The sequence below is a fragment of the Mytilus galloprovincialis genome, chromosome 11 (assembly GCF_965363235.1).
Source record: "Mytilus galloprovincialis chromosome 11, xbMytGall1.hap1.1, whole genome shotgun sequence".
Lineage (NCBI taxonomy): Eukaryota > Metazoa > Mollusca > Bivalvia > Mytilida > Mytilidae > Mytilus > Mytilus galloprovincialis.
The window spans coordinates 18948882-18971250 of record NC_134848.1 but is presented as its reverse complement, the minus strand read 5'-3'; the positions used below and the strand labels follow the sequence as shown (position 1 = coordinate 18971250).

Sequence of the window (22369 nt, the reverse complement as noted above, 5' to 3'; positions counted from 1 at the left end):
ATGCAATTGGATTTGTGATGCAAGCCTATACCATGTGACTTTTCAAATAAAAAAAAACACTTTCGTAGGTATAAACAGGATTTATTATCTGTCTAATACCTCCATTATCTTTTTTTTTTAATTTTTATAAATGTTTTTTCTTCGTTGAATAGCAAAAATAGATTTAGTCTTCACAATGCTAAATGTACGTAAATAATGTTTGCCCTTTTATCAAATTAAACCTTTTCCTAACAGAAAATATTATTTTTTTTAAATATGACAAATGCACTTAGCCAATTAACAATACCAGAAAGTCTAATGTAAGGGTAGAAGTACAAAATTTAGGATGAAATGAATGATTATTTAAATCAAGGAAACAAATCATAATGAAAAGGGCCGTGCTCTTAGATTCAAATATTTTGATCAAATTGCTCTGTTTTATTCAAATTTTTATAAATTCTTAAATTTCATTCTATTTTTGGTATTAACAGTATATAACACCCATTGAAGATTATATTGTGATGCAAGCCTATACCTTGTGATTATATTGTGATGCAAGCCTATACCATGTGACTTTTCAAATATATATCAGCATGCTTTCAAACCTGTTTCTCCATCGCAGTTTTGCTATGATCACACTACATCAAGCGTGAATAGACAAATATGCAGTAGAAATAAGAAATGCAACAAAAACAACTGGAATAACCAACAGATTGATTAACTGATATTGTAACGTCACTTCTAACACTATCGGCTAATTCGTTCCGTTCAGTTTTCATTGTCAGAGGAATCTGTAAAACCGGGAGGAAAACAGAAATTCGGCAGGAAAACTAGCTTTCTTTATCCTTTACAATTGGAATCGAAAGCACATACTATGTGCTTGGTTTGAACTGTACTTCAGTCAGTTTTGGCAGTCTCGTGGTACATTAGTTAAGATCACTCAGCCACCAACTTGACCAAGGACCTTGAAGACATCCAGAGGTCAATATACATTCATCAACAAAAGACAGGTGAATATACAATTATATTCCCCAAACACTTCTGAAATCAACCAATTCGAATTTGTGACGACATTATTTGTAAAGTAAATTGCTGTCATGAGAACAATTACTAGATATGATGCAATGTGATTTCATTGTGTTTAATGTGTACTTAGAAAAAGACGCGTGATAGTCAACGTACAAGGCTTATTCCTTTGGAGTAATGCGATTCCTCATTTTGTTTGTTATTTTGATTTGTATTCTTTAACCGATTTATAAGATTTGAAAAACGGTAGGCTACTGTTGCTTGATTATAAGTATAATAAAGTCATCATATATACCAAAATTTAAATTATGGACGGAAGATGCGCGTATTGTCAAGAAAAACTCATCCGTGAAGCTCGAATAACAAGAGGCTCTCAAGAGCCTGAATCGCTCACCTGGTAAACAATGCCTTATTGAACATATTGAACCATGCCAGGCAAACATGTATTCGTCTGAAAATTTCAGGACTGATAGATCTTGACCTAATGAACATTTTTACCCCATGTCAGATTTGCTCTAAATGCTTTCGTTTTTGAGATATAAGCCAAAAACTGCATTTGACCCCTATGTTCTACTTAAAGTAAGGGCGGCCATGTTTTTTGACGGATCAAAAATCGAAGCACACACTTTGTGCAGGATAATCTAAGGAACTATCATGCTAAGTTTCATCCAAATCCATTCAGTAGTTTCAGAGGAGAAGATTTTTTAAAGTTAGCAAATATGATGAACAAATTGTGAAAAAATGTCATTAAAGGACATTTACCCCTTAAGGGGTCAATTGACAATTTTGGTCATATTAACCTATTTGTAGATCTTACTTTGCTGATCATTTTTGCTGTTTACAGTTTATTTTCATCTATAATAATATTCAAGATAATGACCAAAAACTGCAAAATTTCCTTAAAATTACCAATTAAGTGGCAGCAACCCAACAATGGTTTGTTTGATTCATCTGAAAATTTCTGGGCTGATAGATCTTGACCTAATGAACATTTTTACCCATGTCAGATTTGCTCTAAATGCTTCCGTTTTTGAGATATAAGCCAAAAACTGCATTTGACCCCTATGTTCTATTTTAAGTAACGGCGGCCATGTTTTTTGACGGATCAAAAATCGAAGCACACACTTTGTGCAGGATAATCTAAGGAACAATCGTTTTAAGTTTCATTCAAATCTATTTAGTAGTTTCAGAGGAGAAGATGTTTGAAAAATTGTTAACGACGACAGACGACGACGACGACGGACGGCAAGTGATGAGAAAAGCTCACATGGCCTTTTAGGCCAGGTGAGCTAAAAAAGTTAAATAAGCCAAATAAAGAACAAAGGAGACGAGCATTGAGAATCAACATTCCGAGAGGATTTTGAAAAATAAAACTAAGTAAGGTATGTATTCCTGGCTAACCATAATGTGCAAATGCAATGTTATTTTTCAAAGATAATAGGAAACTGTCATGACTGTTCGACTTTTTAAATTGTCTATTACAACATTTTGACTGGAAGAAATGTCAACGTTTCAAGAAAAAACGCATTTTCTACAAATACGATGTAAGTTTTATTGTCTTATGATTATTGCAAAGATGAACAGTTATAACTGGGATAGAAAAAGAAAGTATACATTATACATGTTATAGTAATACACATATTATTGAAATATTTCAAATTAATAAACAAGCAAAATTAAAATGCTAATATATTTACTATATTTTTAAGATTTGATTAAGACAATGAACTTCAATCATAAACACTTACATATCATACCAATAGCACATTCATTCTAAGTGTTAATTTATTCAACAAAGATTGATACTTGCATATTTCTGGTTTGATTATAATGTAGGTTATAGCTCTATCGTACAAGTGCTGAGTGTTATTACTTAACATCAATTGAAGTTTAAAATTGATTGCATCTGCAACCTGAATGCAAGTCCAGTTCAACAGGATAATTTGATTTTGAACAATATTAGTGTAATTGCAATATCATTGAATAAAACACACTTTAAAAATGTCTAAAACATAAGGTTTAAATAGATTAAAGTAAATATCACCAATTCAAAATAACGTGGTTGTATAACGGAGCCCTTAATCCCATAAGGAAAGTCAAATAATTCATTTATACTGCTTGTATGTCGTTTTGTCGGTGCCAATATGAAAATAAACGGATAATTTTTCATACACATGATACAGATCATTATTGTTAAAAGAAAAATGAAAAGTGGTTTCTCTTGAATATATACTTGATAAATTTATATGACATAGGCAATTTGCAATAATTATAACCTGTCTCTATTATTCGGTCAAATATATACTAATGAAGGCGTGCAAATGCTTTACATTTACAAGTATATTACTTTCACATGCATAAATATAACTTCGTAAGTAAAAAATGCTCTTATTATCTTCTAATATTATCACATGATATGCTTAAATGCTTAAATGCGTTAAAGCAAACTATAATATATCGTATACGAGATACAAATTAAATGAAGGAAATTCCATATATTACATGTTTTGTACACATTATTATGTTTTTGTGGTTTTTGAATAATCAATTAGTAGTTTGGCACTAAAACCATACTATTTATCAATAAAATAAATGTGAGAGTTTTAATATAAATATATGGTATCAACGTTTTTTAGAAGACGGTAGCATGAAGTTACAAAAATGCGAAAGTCATGTAGAGAACCAGGAAAGTATTAAGCGTCCTTACATATATTGTATCGCATTCTGTTAAAAATAATACAGATTACAAAAATTAAGTACAAATTATAATGCGTATATCATTATAAAGAGTTCACAATATATAATATTATAAAAATAATAGTTATTCTCTTATGGTTGGGGCCTGTTATCTAACTCCCACGTGAATAGATATTTTTCGTATCACACCGTACGGAGTGTGATATGAAAAAGTGATATCAAAATTACGTTAATTTGATTGGCTTATCTCGTAAATTTCCAATATTTTCATTGGCCGTTGATCAGGTCATCATTCACTGGAAAAGGTCATGACGGGACTACTTTTTTTCTTGACAACTGATTGTTTACTTCCGGTTTTCGCAAAGCTTCAAATACAATACAGTTATCTCTGTTCATAATTAAATTTCAATCACAATTTCAGTGTAAAATCTTCATTAAAGAAAATTTCGCGAAAAGATGTTATCTTCTTTGGTCCCTACAACACGTGACGTCATAGGTATGCTTCCGGTGTCATACATAAACACCGGGCATTTTCTGGCTTCTGTGCCGCTTCAGAATGTAATAAAATTTGATAAAAAGAAGATTTTAAGGCGCAACAAGTGAGTTATTTGTTAATTATTGTAGAAATAACGTGTCAATACACTTGTTACAAATTAGATAACAGGCCCCAACCATAAGAGAAAGATCAGTACGCGTTGTAAAGAAAAACGGCCGTAGCAACACAACTCGCAACAAATAGGCCACGCACATACAACTTTTTGCCATAAGAGAAATAGGTTTAACAACTTGTAAGAATTAGATATCGCTTGATATCAACTCTCGTCATTTAATTTCAACAATAATAAACTCGCCAATCGATATCTAATTCTCACTCGTTATGAAACCTATAATAATCGTATACATCTGGTGCTGGAAACAGGAATGTCAAACGCATATTACATTTACACGCATTGGTTTTAATTCATTTATGATTTTTTTTTATAAATGTTATCACTCAACTATGTGATAACATGCATCATCATTTCTTTTTCAGCCTCTTAGTTCATGTTTCCAACTGAGCCACTTTCTAACTTCTATCAGTGTTATCTATGACATTGTTTCTAACCAGTCCTGTACTATCTTAGAATTTTTGGCCATCCAATTTATATTTAGGTTTATTTTCTCAATGGACTGTTGAAAAGCTCTTGCTCCTGATCCAAGATTTGTAATACTGTCTTTAAAAGTGTTGACCTGTAATATAAAAATGTCACAAATTTATCATCATTATAAACGTTATATAGACTTTCATTAGTATACAAGTTTAATCTATAAAAAAAACTCATCATAAATACCAAGATTGACATTTTGAATTTGAGACAGAGGCGCATTGCGTCTACAAAAGACTCGAAGCACATTTCAAGCTTTTAAATAATTCCCGGTTTTGGAATCAGATAAACACTGAGAACTCATAGACATGTAATCTTAAAAAGAATTATCAATGCTGTAAGTTTATAATTCATTATATCAAGAATAATAACCTTGAGTTATATTTTCGATGTTTATTGTTGGTTTTCTAAGATAAATTCACTATTACGTTCTTATAATTTCATAACTTGCCGTCAGCTAAATAAAGGCAACAGTAGTATACCGCTGTTCCTAATCATAAATCGATTGAGAAAAAAGCAAATCCGGGTTACAAACTAAAACTGTTGTGATTTAAAACAAACTTTGATTGCAGTTGACTAAAGTCGGACGTGGCAATTCATGTCAGCTAATTAAAATAAATGTGTCAGGCGCTTTATATTAATAATATTAAATGCCATAATGTCACTTATTACTGGATAAGAGTTATACACTGTTTATGTAATTTGACTTAACATTAATAATATTGACGTACCAATTTTAGGTCGAATTCGGTGTTGAAGTTAGCTGTAATACCAGTTATCAGACGCGAAAAGGAAAACGCACCACCACCATATCTACAAAAAAATAAATAATGACATTTTTAAAATATATCATTGTTGCATTTATAACAGAAAACAAATCATGGAAAATGTAAATATTGTTCATTTATTATCATACATATTATAAACAAGATTTGCAAATGGTGAAATTTTGTTTCCAAAGATAAATAAAGGCAACAGTAGTATACCGCTGTTCAAAAGTCATAAATCGGTTGAGAGAAAACAAATCTGGGTTTCAAACTAAAACTGAGGTAAACACATTAACTGTAAGAGAAAAATAACTTGGAAATAGAGATATAATCAATGTTGTTATTCTTCCTACCGGTAATAAAACAGCTGACAACGAAGGGCCTTCGTTTTAGTTGTGCGGGATGTTATAAATGTTCGGTCAGTTTAAAGGTAGTTAATCGTTTTAATCTAATCCCTGGTGTAGAGAATTTTGATTGCCATATGTGCGTGCAGATTAAGAATCATCGCTACATGTGTGTAAAGTGGCTGTAGGTAGTACTTGATTTTTTCATAACCAAAAAATCTTTATGTCATGTGTGTCCACATTTCCCAGGCGGATTCTTTACTTTTTGTAATAATGGTTAACTTGAAATCGTTCTGAAGACGCATGCTGTATTTGCCACTAAACGTTAACCTAATAACATTAAATCTTACATACATTATTTTACAAAATGTATTATGCAGTGAATATCAATACAATATATGTAGAGAAAGTGAGTTCTCTATATCGATTGTTTTGTAACCACCTTATTAAACTAGTAGCTGTTCCGAAAACTGTTAACGTTGTCTAATGAAGCATTTTGTACCATACTTCTTCTTTTTCTTGTTTATGTGAACGTTGTAATGATAAATGAACGAAAACTTGAATATTTAAATGCTCTTCAATACAAATCAAGTTGATTAACGTTATCATTTCTTTATCTTAGAAATAAATTTGTTATCCTTTTTTTCTATTAACTATTTTATTAATCATTGGAAATATTATTTCTGTATTCAGTTTTATGAGGTTTTGTTTTCCTTCTCCTTTATTTTATGCATGATTTCAAACAAGGACTCGACGTTCATGAAAATTAGAAGATTTTGAATGAGTACCAATGAGATATCTCTCCATCCAAGTCACAATGTGTGAAATGTAAATGATTATAGGTCAAATTACGACTTCACACACGAGGCCTAGGCTCACACCGAACAGGTGCACAAAAATGTTGCTGGTCCTAAACGTTTTACATTTACATTACACCTAATGGATGATTACTGTATAAAAATGTAACAATCAAACTTATTACAATTTTCGTGGAAGGTATTTTGTGATTATTTTTCGACTTCAGTGTCAGTCCTATTATGGATGGATAAATGTGACTGTGGTTTTAGTTAAGGAAGATGCTTAATCCAGAAACTAGATCGTTAGAGAATTATCCTGGTTTCTTTTAAACATAATCATTATGGTAATGCAAATTGAAAACTTCGGATTTTGCTGTTTATGACTGACTGAATTACTTTTCAAACAACATCAATTGTTATTTCTTTCTTCTTATTTTAGTAAGTAAGGTGTATGAACAAATAAGATAAAAGAAACACGGAGACAATCTTATTAACTATACACTCTATACATTGTTTTTTTCTCGTTAAAAATGCAATAGTTTGAATTGTTTTATAATTGTCATCTCATCTACCTTATTGGTTGACTAATCGATATTGATTTTGCTCATTGTTGACGGTTAACACCAGTGTTTTTTCACACTTGTGCATAATTGTACCATTTGAGCTTATACTACATGTCTAGTGTGTTTAAAGATGAAGGGTAATATTTATGACCAGTACATTGACTAACATCCAACACAGTAAATCTAATTGAAAATGCATTAACATGAATCCGAATAAACTTATCATAGATACCAGGACTAACTTTTATATATACGCCAGACCCGCGTTTCCTCTACAAAAGACTCATCAGTGACGCTCGAATCCAAAAGAGTTAAAAAGGTCAAATAAAGTACGAAGTTGAAGAGCGAATGAGTAAACGTAGATGCCCTATAATATGAACATTAATTGTAAGAACAAAGTAACAACGTAACTCATGGAAAAATTGCATATGGCATATCAGCATACGGACTCGTAAATTGTTCTAGGGTAAGTGAGTTCCTTTGAAATTAAAATTGATCTTTGATATATTTGTTGCGGTCAAGTGCATTTTCAGGATTCACATTCACCAAGAACACTCATTCCCACACAAATTAAAAGCGAATATGTGTATATGGTATTTTATTTACAAAACTAAATTTTATATCATATTCCTTTGTCAAGGGTATGCTCAATTTTCTGTGATTGTCTTTTTTTTCTTTTTTGGTATTTCCATAATTATTACATTAATTTGTATAAAAAATATGAAACTAATCCAAGCAAATAACAATGATAGTAAACTGTGATCTTTTATACCTTGATATACTTTATTCGTTTTGCTCAATGGTGAAGGTCGTGCAATGGCATATAATGGCTACTTCAAATGTCAAGATTTGTTTTATTGTCATATATTATCATTATAAAGAATCTAATTTAATATTCAACATGTGTGTATAAATACCAGATTAATCAGTTGCTTGGAATGTCCTTAACCTAACTTCAACAAATTCCGAAATCTATTAAATGCCTAAATTTGCTTCCTCAATTTGGTCCAGACAGTATGAAAGAAAAGAATCGTGTATGACAGTCGCATAAAATTCCATTATATTGACAACAATATGAAAACAAAACAAAACTCTGCTTTTATATTTAAAAAATGAAAAACAACACGTTTAATAATTTCAATGCGTCTGAAGCGCTTTTCTGGATTTACCTTCATCAGGAACGCTCGAGGCTAAACATTTGAAATCCGACAATAGAGACATGTATTTCTTGACCCTTTATAATCTGGTAGTATACCATGCTGCGGATATACTAATAATTGATATGTGCTTTAAGAAAAACACAATACTGAAATATTGCCTTTATTAAAGACTGTTTTATTAAATATTAACACATAAAAGACCTATTACATAATTCTAGAATGTTCATTTACTCTTTCAACTGTTTCTGAAAAGTTAGGACGATAAAATAATACATTCAGAGACGCATAAGAAAAGCAGAAAAACACCACCATCCAAACCAACGACACAACTAGAATAAACTAAACAGACACCTTTAATTTGCGCAAATCCAAACTGGACGAAAACCAAATGTGTACTAGGAGTCTAGGGTTAAAACGTACAGATGTTGAATGTTCTTCCTTCTACTTTTATACACCTTAAGCAAGGCAATAAATTCAACCCGTTCATAAGAGCAAGTTTTGCTCTCTTACTGACGATATTCCATACACATTGCGTAACCATTCTGTTAAATAGATTGGCCAATTGTGATTAAATTAGCGAGGGGAATTAGATATAACCGTTTGTACCATCATAGGAAAAAGAACTTGAGAAGAAGTAATAGCACAACAAAATACCAAAAGGGTAAAATGAATAATTTTAAAAGGGTATGGAAATGTTAGTGTATATAAAAATGATGAAACAAGAAAAAAAGAAAGTAATATCAATATGTGTATTACAGATCAAACCTATAAAATGATGTGTTTCAAAAACAGATATATCATCTGTATTACAAATGAAAGATACATATGAAACTTAATAAAGAACAAAAGGACGGCGAAAGATACCAAAAGGGATAGCTAAACTCATAATTGAAAAAGAACAGACAGTGCCATAGTAAAAACAAATTACCACAAAGCCAAACCACAGTCTTCAAACACAACATCGAATACTAAACAACCACCTAATTGAAATTCCTGGTGGACTGTTGTCTCAATGGCAATCATAACACATCTCCTCATTTTAAAATTAAAGACTGAGCAACACGGCCCTAAAAAATCCGGGGTCGATCAGTATCCATATTCACTTGTAACACCCGTCGTAATACTATTAGTTACGTTTCTAAATTATGTAGCTAGTGAAGTCAATTCTATTCAATTTATATTTTGTTAAATGAAAGTTTTTCACATTTGCATTTTATCTGTGAGCAATCAGGAACAGGTGTTGTCTTCGTAGTATCTGCATTAACGTCAGATTACATCCGTTCCATCCCTGAACACACGAACAATAAACAATCCCGGATGTAAAAAAAATATAACAAGAAGATAACGGTAAACTACAGATCGCCTCGTATAATTTCAGAAAATACTCGAATATAGAGTTATCGGAAGTTTGTCTCCAGTTGCATCTGCTTTCTCGTGTTAAGTTGAAACCATCATTTTGGATTCTCGGCATACGCTGTATTACCAATACTTCCACCGTGGTACGGATTATTCAATACAACAACGTCAATCAATGATTATTGGCAATTAGCCATTTCTTAATTATATCATAGTTCATGTCCATCCAGCGTATATTACTCTTTGTTTTCTCTATTGCCTGGTAGAAAGCTCTGGTTCCTGTCCCAAGATCTGGATACACATTCACAAAAGAATGCATCTGAAAAAAATAATGTCTCACTGTGTTAATGCATTGGTTTGTACATTTGTAATTCTTTTTATAATAACAATCATGGAAGATTTTTGTTTTTAATCATTTTATTTTCCTTCAACCAATATCTTAAACACATAAAATGAAGCATTTGGTTGTCTTCACATTTAAATACAATAAATAATGCATTGGAAAGAACGTCTTTTTTTTTGTTTATAAAAAACGAAAAAGGACAACAAAGTATTTTACTAAGCACCAGTTTTGATAATTAAAAAACTATCAATGGAACTAGGAACAATGCATTTTTTTTAAACAAGTTGTATCATAGAAAACAAAAATTTAAAAAAAGAGAAAATTTAGTGTAAACGATAGATGGAGGAAAATGAAACATGAAAGACAGAGATTATCTAAAACAATAAATAATAGCTATTATGTAGATGCTGAAATATAAAGAAAAGATTATAATGGGAAAACAATTAAAAATAGAAAAACATTATATGAAAAAAATTAAAGAAATAATGTCAAACATCAGATCCTTAAAAACTATGAAATTTATAAAAAGAAAAAGTAGTCAGTCTGTACTAGGTGGGAGGTTATTCTGCATGAGATGTTTTATCTACATATATTTCAAATTGTCTTGTTTTTCTATGTCTCATCGGCTTTCAAAACCAAATTTATCAACAATAAAAAAAATATTAATAGTTAATAGATTAAACATAACGAACATGAAAATCTATAAACATGCAACGTGCAAAATTCAACATCAACAAATGAAATTACCATACATGCAACCACAAAATATTATATTATTGAAAATGTTTAAAGAAGTTTTACATTAAAGTAGATTATTAATATCCATGTAATTTGATGATATCTTATATAATACAATATGCTTACCAAATTTACTAGTAGTTAAAAGATGTGAAATTGGATTGTATCGTCCATCTGTTCTATCGAAAAGCTCAATTCCATCGACTTGGATCAGACAAAATATGTCACGTTTGAAAAGTCTTGTTCTGTTAATTGTTCCCGAGATATTTTGAAACTTCAAATTTACGAATGAACAGATGAATAAGTGTCACATTTTATGAGATTTTGTTTGACTAATAACATATCCCTACACTAATGTATATGTAACAAGAATGTGTCCAAAGTACACGGATGCCCCACTCGCACTATGCTTTTCCATGTTCCATGGACCGTGAAATTTGGTAATAATCTAATTTGGCATTAAAATTAGAAAGATTACAATATAGGGAACATATGTACTAAGTTTCAAGTTGATTGGACTTCAATTTCATCAAAAACTACCTTGACCAAAAACTTTAACCTGAAACTCCAACTTTCATTTTCTATGTTTAGTGGACCGTGAAATTGGGGTCAAAAGTCTAATTTGGCTTTAAAATTAGAAAGATCATATCATAAGCAACAAGTGTACTAAGCTTCAAATTGATTAGACTTCAGCTTCATCAAAAACTACCTTGACTAAAAACTTTAACCTGAACGGACGAACAGACGAACGGACGGACGAACGAACGAACTAACGAACGAACGAACGAACGGAGCCACAGACCAGAAAACATATTGCCCCTCTACTATCGTAGGTGGGGCATAAAAAAGAAATTTAAGAATGAGTTGAAAGTTGAATCGGTGAATTCTCTGTTTATCTTATAAAAGTGAAAATTGGTAAATATAAGTTCGAAGATTTCGATATTATAAAACTGTAAAATCGTTAGCAAATATTGGGACTTTTTGCAAACTTGGTACTATTATTCTAACAAGATAAATACATGTATTTAAGGGCATGTTTAAATGTAATGTTTTTTTTTCAACTTAATGTATTTGCCTTGCTACCAAAAGATGGCTTTTTAACAGGGGTTGGAGTAAAATTTTTAATGAATCTTAATTTTGTGTGGTTAAGGTAATCAATAAACTCATCATAGATACCAGAACTAAATTTAGTATATACGTCAGACGTGCGTTTTGTCTACAAAAGACTCATCAGTGACGCTCAAATCCAAAAACATTAATAAGGTCAAAAAAAGTACGAAGTTGAAGAGCATTGAGGACCAAAATTCCTAAAAGTTATGCCAAATACAGCTAAAGTAATCTATGACTGAGGTAGAAAAGCCTTAGCATTTCAAAAATTCAAAAATTTGTAAACAGTAAATTTATAAATATAACCATATCAATGACAATTCATGTCAGCACAAAAAGTGCTGACTACTGGGCTTGTAAAACCCTCGGGGAAATAAATCTCCACCAGCAGTGGCATCGACCCAGTGGTTGTAAATAAACTCATCATAGATACCAGGACTAAATTTAGTATATACGCCAGACGCGTGTTTCGTCCACAAAAGACTCGTCAGTGACACTCAAATCCAAAAAAAAACTAAAAAGTCCAAATAAAGTACGAAGTTAAAGAGCATTGAATACATAGTAGAGACAGACACATGTAAAGAAACAGCATATATCAGTGATGTCATAATGATACATTTGTCCCCGTGACTCCCTACAGTGTATACCGATCTATAAATACATTCTAAAGCCTTAATTACGTCAATAACATAACCACGGCTTTACTTTGTCTGAAGGTTTAATCACAAAAATCTTTGCTGGTATTTGACGGCTACATTGAAATTAGAAATATAGTCATTTAAATTAATCGGAATGTTTTTACCAATACAAATTTGGGTAGCTTAAAGTTCAATGCCTTATCATATTAAGTTTATTTTTTTCTAAATTGCTTTAACCGTTTAATGTTGCAAAGTTTTAATTAAGAAGCTAATCAACATGCTATTCGGAGCTAACTAAAACCAAACTAACAAAAGCAACATAAAAACTTACTGTACAACATGTATTTTACAACACAAATATAACACCATATTACCTGTTTGATATCATAAACAGTATTGAAACTGGAAGTTATTCCACTGAATAATTTCTCAAATTTCAAAACACCTTGACTGAAACTAAGAGTTGTACAAAATGTTGAATATCAATTATTCATGTTTTTTTGTATAATACATACAGTAACCTATGAGTAATATTCGCATATGTGTAATGCGAACCAAGTGATATCACTCACAAATTCTTTCGAATAAATTCGATGTATTCGCGGTGAAAATTCTGTTAATGAATTAATTAACTGTTATTAAAGAAGATACGCTTTTGTAAAAAAAACAAACTGTTCTTACAAGACAAAATATTTTATTTCCTCAGACACAAACGTGTACAAGAGGTCAAAACATTATAAAGTATACATATGAATCGACAGCAGAGTAGTGTACTATAATAGCACGTGATTTTCCTGACATTGAGAAATATACATTATATATATTACCTATTGAGTTTAAAGGATTACATATGTACAGAATTCTTTCTTATTATTCAGTGATTGTGAGTACATACATATATATAAATGTATAAAACTTGCATCTATAACAAATAAGTAATCTTTCTAAGGAAAGTACATACTTTCCTATACACCTTTAAGTTGCAAAATGAAAGTAAACCGATTAATTTCTGCCTTGGAGGATATTGTAAGTAATAATTAGGTACAAGATTTTGTCTAAGAAGTGATACACTAGGATGTGAACAAACACACAAATAGTGATATTCGTCGCCAATATTTTGATTACATAGATGACATATCCTCTTTTCTTTTAAAATATTTTTCCATCGTCCCTTTCAATTGGGAATTTAAGATTAAGACATATTGCTGTTTAAATATTTTTTAAATAGCTGTTGTGCAAATTGAACATTTTGAATGCCTCCAATTTTGGCCATGACAGTTTAAATCTATACAAATCGAGCGTGCAAGACTTTCATTGTTTATAAAGGTCGATATAAACCACCCTCGTCGTTCTATAAACATCGACATTTTGTAGCATACGAATCCCTAGAAGACATAAATTATGTCGATGAAGTGTGATGTATACTATATAAACGATAAATGACGATATTTTATGTTTCCTTATACTCAAGGTATACAGTAGAATGAAGCCACAAGATCAATTATTAAATATTCTGTACTTACTCATTGAAAATAAAATCCCAGTTTCCTCGAACAAAATCCCATACTAAAGATCTTCCAATGGTATTTCTAGATATATAAACTATAGTACTAACTGCGTCCTGTTTCCGAATCTCCTCGGGTATTAATGTATATTTAAGATATCTATATAAAATAGACAAAAACATAATATAAGTTTAAACATTATTGAAGCGTGACCTGTATTTGATTAACGTCTTGATTACACATTAAAAGACTAAATAAACTCATTCACACTAGAAGAATTCTAACAATGTTTGAAATTTGTTTTATACCATGAAGTTTATTTCGTTAAATTTTGATAAAAAGTTTACAATCATTCAACATAAACATTTTGATCGGCTAATTGAGTGTACGTATTTAACACCACTTCAGCTTTATTATCTTAATTTGTAGAGGTGGATTTGTATTGATAGCCACAGCCGGCCGGTATCCAGAATTATCAAGCGAATTTAGGCAAAAGAAAATGACAATCGAATTTATTAAAGATTTGGATTCGGACGTTTCTGACATGTTCTGGTTTCGAAGTTGCAAGTCAGTCATGACGGGTTATTGATATAATAGATAAAATAATTCGAACAATCTGCCACCGAAGGATCCCAAACATTTTGACTGTATCATGTTAAAGGCTGCAAAACATTATTCTTGTCCAACATATTTCCAAGTAAATCATTTGGTGAAAAATAATTGCTGGTTGATGCCTTCAAAAGTGAGCACATATACATGTATACCAAAAGTAGTCACAATTGTTCAAAATGTAAACTCTATTTCCCTTTCAATACATACCTGCTCAAAACCCAAACATCCCGGCTGCAGGACATCGACAATAACAAAACAGCCTTCTCAGTGGCAACATTAGATGTCTTATATTTTTTATATGCAAAGTCCCATTCTTCTACACCTCCGTAACGTATGGCTGTGCAGTACACAGTGGATCGCAGATTAACATCAATTCTGAAAATATATACGGATTAAGGAAATTTGCATAATGTACAGTTAAACCTGTTTGAGGGCATACGATACAGTTACAGTCGAGGTAATGACGTGCTTACGTAAAATGTTATTTTCGCGACGTCAAACTGTGACATATCGGGAAAAGATGCATTTTTCGACTGATTTTTATCATTCAAACGTAATTAACTTGAAAACGAGTTCATGGACGCCTCTTTTTTATAAATTACATTTGGTTTGATTAAGTATGAAGAGTATTTGAACCAATTTTCATGAAAACGTCAATAGTGCATTTTTTTTTAATTTAATAATTGTACAGCAGTTGTTTGTAAAAATAAACTGCATAAATTTATAGGCCATTTATATGAAACAAAAATTACAAATAATTTAACAAAAAACAGCTTGTGTATTTTGTACGGATTTAAAAGATGCCAAGTTTAATTAGATTAACAATGTTTACATTTTGATATGACTAAACTTAAGGAGATGCTTCGTTTAGAAAAGTTTCGGTTAATGCAAGATTTATATAAAAGGCATACGATACAGTTTTGATCCCGTATTTAAATTCTGATAAAAATTTCCCTATATGATATTTTTACCTGATTAAATCAACACTAATTGACGTTTCTTTAAAGTTTTCAGTATTACGAATAGGGTTATACGATTATAAAGGAAAATGAATGATGTTTGATTTAAAAGTTTGCTAGAAAAATGTTATACATAATTAGTATGCATTTTTTTTCGTAGAATTTTGTAAACAATTGTAGTATATAATTGACTGTTGTACTCACGGGTTAGTTCCGTCGGTCGTGTCCATTAGCTCCCTATACAGTTTTGTGGCATTTCCAATACAATCTTGGTTACCATATTTACATGCTAGAGCAACAACAATCCTTCTTACATATCTAAAAATACATAAAAGACTAACTCATATATCTGACTCTGTATTGTTATCCAACGATGATGTGAGAACAAAATTTGTTATCACGAATTCATCAAGTATGTGGATGCTTTCTTAAATCTTACACATCAGCTCTTGGAAAGTTTGAATACAAACGGGTTCTATCAAATCCCTTAAACACGAATCATCTTTATCTGGAAAATGGTTATTTAAACTCAGAAATGTTTTTTTTTATTTTTTGATATACCATGAATTTAGGTGCATACGTTGCTTCCTATGTTTCACGTTGTCATAATTTTAGATTAAAATAATGCCATTGTTATTTGGTTAAGTTTTTATTTCCCTGTATAATTGGATTAAACGTTTTATTGATTTGTGGTTTGTGTTTTTGCTCAAACAATTTTGAGGTTAAGATCACAGTGTGTCCTTTTCAGCGATAAAACATTTTTATCTTAAAAATCCAAAATCTAGAAGTACTTACGTTTCTAAATGAGCCGATCCTGAGTTGTCCATTCCAAATTTATTGAAGGGAATTGTAAACGTCGCTTTCATGAATTTCTGTTATATGAAAGAATAAAATCATTAAAAAAACAATAAAAAAGTACTTATATCAGTATATCAAACACTTTTACATCATCTCATCTTTTATACAGAGGCCATAGTCATTAATTATGCAAAAATTTTAAAACTTCAAACGATTAACAGCAATATAAATATTCCTTACAGAGAAGGCACCAAAAAACGGTAAGAATGTCTTGTTCTCAATGCTCTTCAACTTCTTGCTTTTATATTTGGCCATATTGACTTATTTTGATTCGAGCGTCATTGGTGAGTCTTTTGAAGACGAAACACGGGTCTGGCGCAAATACAAAATTTCTATTCTGGTATCTATGGTGAATTTATAGAACATAAAAGGAAACATCCGAAATAGATTAGGACAGCTTAGACTTATTTTCACCTGAGCACCTGATTTCACTCCCGGTTTTAAGTGGAGTTCGTGTTGTTTCTAATTTATTATTTGTAACTGTTGATATAAATGTCTTTTAGTTTTATGAGTCTTTGTTACTCATTGGTTTTGATTGTTATTGTCTCTTTTTCATTTCCTTTTTGTGTGCAAATTTGACATTTTCAAGTAAAAAGTAAAATCACAAAAATACTGAACTCAGAGGAAAATCAGCTGGGAAAGTCCATAACCACATGGCAAAATCAAATGATAAAACACATCAAAAACGAATGGACAAGAACTGTCATATTCCTGACTTGGTACAGGCATTTTCAAATGTAGAAAATGGTGGATTAAACCTCGTTTTATAGCGTTAACCCTCTCACTTTGATGACACTCTCATCAAATTCCGTTATATTTACATTGATGCGTTAACTAAACAGACACAATAAATAAAATAGTCAAAATATGGGTACATCAGTTATCATCGTATAACAATTTTAAAAGGAACAATTTAACAGAACACAAAAACATCTAACTGCAAACACATTCATTGATTTGTGTGTCTGACGTCAGAAAATTTTACACGTCACATAGATTTGTCGTTCAATGTGCATACAAACAAATTTAAAATTTGCATAGGCAATGTTAGCATATAGGGTTAAAAAATCAAAAGTATGTAAGAATAAATTTCAGAAATAGACCGAGATTGAAAATAGTCCAAAAGTTATTCATCTAATTTATAAGATTCCACAAATAGTTAATTCAACTACGCGATTGAATGATTTTGACGTTGATGGTTCACCGTATTTGTAATTCATAATAGAAATATATAATAATGACATAAAATAGAACAATATCATACTTACGTATGATATTGTTCTATTTTAAAGTAAAGTTACAACAATGTCAATGTCAGTTGTTTATAACGGTGTAGATATAAATTCTTCCTTACAGAGAAGGCTCCAAACAACGCTGTTCTTTCGAGCATGTCTTCAACATAAAGTAGTTCGCCTGAAGCTGCAGAATACGGTAAAAAGTTGTCTTCTGTCGACATGTATTCAACTGTTTGAAGGGCTATGCTCATCTTGAGGTCGCCGGATCTATAAATGAAGAACAACCATTTGAAATAAGTCGACTGACTCAAAGAGTCAAAGAGATAATAAGCCGATTCAACTTCAAAAAACAAACTAAAGTGAAAATTTATAAACATGTAACTAGTTTAAAATCCGAGATGCTTGAAAAGTTATATTTTACATAAGCAACATTTAAAGTAAAATTTCAAAGAAGGTGTCATACGCTAATTTGTAAAGTATAAAGGTGTACCGTAGTGTACCAGCACTTACTTACAATACTTACTATTATATAAAGTTACAATAGGTGTAAAAGGGTGACGAATCGGCCACGGTAATCGTTTAGTACAATGAGTCATTGCGAATCCCATTACTCGGGTATGCTTAAGATCAAAAGTTCGGAAGCCGGACACTACATTATTCTTATCAAAAGTGTTACACTATTCTTGTGAGAGTTGTAAACGTGGTATAACTCAATCAAATATTATATTAACCAAAAATTATTGATAAATTTAGAAACTGCTAAAAACTAAAACTTAGGTGACACATCCCTCGTGCAAAGATGGCCATAGATGAATGTGGTTATCAATTTAATATTTTGTTTAGTTCGTATACATGCATGTAGCTTCAAACGTTTTTACGTTTTTTCACATCCTTAGCTTACAAATGTTTGATTTGAGAGTGTTCGGAGACAGTGCGTCGGTGCTGCGGGTGCATACAATTCATAAAATATCACTTTAATAATAATTTGAAATGATGAAATACATAATTGTGTTATGTTGACCTATCATTATCTTATCAATTGTGTAAGAACCGGGTATTAATGTAACATATGTCATAGTTTTATATGTAAACGACTTACTTCGCTAAGTTCCAAGCATCGTTTATTATTTGAGCTCTATTTATTGGATGAATTTTCTGGAAGAGAAACCATCATGAATCAATTATTTCCAGGAATCTTTTGAAGATTCAATATACAAAAGTTATGAATTAATAATAATGGAAAATAAATAAACAACGGATTGACAATAAGCATTACATGTTTCTGTTTTTAAAAATGGATGATCATTATGTGGATGTAGATGCATGAAGTTTCGGTAACATAGAAGTTCATGCGATGCCCTATATGTGTGATTTAATATTACATTGATTTGTATTTTTGCAAAATTTACGAAAATTGGACATTGTAAAACTACTGCTATCTTTATCTATATGCTTATGTTAACTAATATTACGTCGTGTATACCAAATTATAAGCATGGTTGTTATCTCTTTGGCACATTCCCCATTTCCATTCTCAATTTTATATGGTATATTTGATTTGTCTTTATACAGCAAAAAGCAATTTGAGACGCCAACAGTGTTCAACTTTTAAAGCCAAATCAATTTTAAAGAAGATACATTTTTTGCTCCGATTGAAAACGGTTCACGAAAAGAAAATGTTAAAATATAATATTTAATATAAATATTCCAACGCCACTGGTGAGTCTGATGTACACGAAACGGGATTCTTGGTACGTAATTATAAGCTTGTAAGCTATGGTGTGGGTAAACATATTCAATTTGTTCTTAAACGATGCACTTTAATGATTATGAGAAGTTTTACACATCTTTTTTTATTCTTTCCCTTCACAAAAGAGCTTCCCAACAGGTTTTCGGTCTGATGGATGAGTATGTTATCTTTTAGTATATATTAACACATGTGTGTTTTAGATAGCTTCATATCTGTTATTATGTTTTGATTTCATTTGTTCAACATAAGACGTTACAGATTGTTGTAAACATCATAGATGCTCTGAAATCTTTATAAATAATGTTTAGTTTATAGTTCATTTGATGTATGCTTTGAATTAGCCTTCCGAGTGATTTTTAATGCAAGCGTCTATGACGATGCTCTTGTATGCAACCAATTTATTTGGCGTACTTATTTTAACATAATGGTCACGCAAATGTTTGAGTAATGTGTACAATACCGTCAGATCAGTCTTCAGTTGCTGAATCAGTTTCTGCCAGTTACTCTCTGGATAATTAACCCTGTAGTATCCATACTGCATAACGTTCCCTATATACCAGCTATCCATTGATTCATCGGACAATGCATCACTAATAACAACTGAAGAATAGTGGATAAAATAATATACTTACTTTTATAAAACATGTGAAGCTTTATCATCGAGAATTTTAGTAACGATTCAAAGACGTTATCAGATGATAAATGGACCGTATATTTTTAAAAAGTGCATAAAAAATAATTTCAATCGGAAAGTCCCTTATCAAAGTGCAAAATCAAACGTTCATACAAATCAAACAGACGAAAAACAAATGTCATATTGCTGACTAAGTATACAGGCATTTCCCTAGATCGCAAATGGTAGATTTTATATGTATGACATCGACAGTCCCATAACATACCATTGTATTGACAACAATGTAGGAAAAAAGATGACACATATAATCCATAAGTAACATGTGTAAGATCAAAATAGTTTTAATTTGTCCAATTCTCTTATTCTCGAAATTCTTCTGAAGTATCGGTTTTTTTTTCAATTAAATATTTTTATTTAGGGCTTCATTATATCTAGTTTAGTTAAATGCTCTGACGAAAATAAAACGTTTCTTATATATTTGACAACCTTTGTTTAAAAAAAACAGTCATAAAATCAACAAAAAAAAACCACTCGATATACGCACAACAAAAGCATTATGTATCAATTCGATTATATACAGTACAAGTTAGAGGAAACTTGAAGAAACAATAGGTAATATCATAGTTACCGTCGGTTCCATCTCTTTTCATCCAAGTAATATCACTGTCTGTTTGGTTGAAATTAGACATTGATTGACTGGTGAATGTCACTGGAATTTCCCATTTATATCTATAAAAAAAACCAACAACATTGCAATAACAAAGTACGAAAAAGTAATTACAATATGTGGTAAAAAACGCATGTCCTTATATTCTAGTACTTACTGGTATATGAAAATCAAACGCAGGCAACCGTAGTTTACCAGGGTTTTAATCACATAAAAATTGATTTGAAGACCAAATGATTGTTTAAAAACAAACTATACAACTGACGGAATCAAATTAATTCTGTTGTGAATTGCGATTAGCATTATCATTCTTCAAACTTTGATTTCTCCTTTGACATTTTGTTTTACATGAAAGTTGCTCCTTCTGTTATAACTTTTGTCTCCGTTAATTATCTCATTTAATTGTTATAAGTTTCTCCCTTAAATTGTTATATGTTTCTCTGTTAATAATAATTGAGTATATCCGTAAATTGTTACGGCAACTCATTTCATTGTTTGCAACTTTACATTCATTAATATCTCGTGCTTTTATGCTTTATTTGTTCCTTTAAAAAAGTAAGGAAAAAGTTAGAATCGAGCTTGAATATGTGAACTGTATGACTGTATGATGTTTTACGAATACTAGAATAAATGTTAAATAAGTAATGTGTTTTTCATTATAAAACGTGGAATAAGTGGCGAATCTCTCATTCCAGCAAACAAAAAACACCGTGTTCGTAAACAATTACGTACGCAATAAAATCCAAAGGGATCGATGCCATGATAAATTAAAATAGTATGTTATGGTCTATTGAAGGAATCATAAATATTTAAACAACATAGTAAATAGTCAGAAGACAATAAGTTCCGATGCTACGATGCATATAATCAAACCGTCTCTTAGAGCCTCATCTTAAACGGAAGCAGTTTCTTTTGATGTTATTCTCCTCTTGTCGAAATGTAATATATATATATGCATTGTGAACCTATTTTCAAAGGTCATTTCTATTTTAAGGCCAGTCAACAGTTGTCCAGATGATGAATTTTATTCGGAGGATAATCTAATAATATGAACAGCAATATGAATACCACAAAAAAACCTTCTTTCAAGAAACACGTGTCTTTCATAAAGATATTAAGCATTTGTTTAATTAGGTGTATATTGCAATTTGGTAAAACCTAAAAAAAGAAAGATACCAGTTTAATAATTATTTGATTGAACTTTTGTTACACGTAAAACCCTTACCCAAATGGCGAAGTATATGTTCCTGGGTCTGTGGCATTTTTATCTAGTAGATATCTAGACTGGCTAAGTCTTAAATTATGTCCTGTTCTTTCTATGAACACAGTTGGGAAATTCATCTGCAGGGTCCAAGTATCCATGATGTGTTTGACATCATGAGCACTACCATCTATTTTGCTTTGCTGAAATAAATCTTTTATTGAACAGTATAAACCTCTTCCGGGTAACATCCAGATCATATTTGTGCATATACAAAACCGTTTAAAC

At 31.0% G+C, this 22369-nt stretch overlaps 1 protein-coding gene across 3 annotated transcripts in view; it reads right to left on the bottom strand.

Annotated features, from left to right (window-relative positions):
- Nucleotides 1-4502: 4502 nt before the first annotated feature.
- LOC143051801 (aminopeptidase N-like) overlaps nt 4503-22369 on the bottom strand; it is a 44772-nt gene continuing 26905 nt past the window's right edge. For all 3 annotated transcript variants that reach the window (XM_076224736.1, XM_076224737.1, XM_076224739.1), the window contains 11 exons: nt 22106-22284; nt 20842-20942; nt 20040-20179; nt 18929-18984; nt 17949-18096; nt 16532-16608; nt 15941-16054; nt 14985-15152; nt 14184-14324; nt 5579-5660; nt 4503-4932 (listed from right to left, as the gene is read on the bottom strand). In XM_076224736.1, coding sequence (XP_076080851.1) covers nt 4789-4932; nt 5579-5660; nt 14184-14324; nt 14985-15152; nt 15941-16054; nt 16532-16608; nt 17949-18096; nt 18929-18984; nt 20040-20179; nt 20842-20942; nt 22106-22284 — 1350 coding nt within the window. In that variant the 3' untranslated portion in view covers nt 4503-4788. The remainder of the gene's footprint in view (nt 4933-5578; nt 5661-14183; nt 14325-14984; nt 15153-15940; nt 16055-16531; nt 16609-17948; nt 18097-18928; nt 18985-20039; nt 20180-20841; nt 20943-22105; nt 22285-22369) is intronic.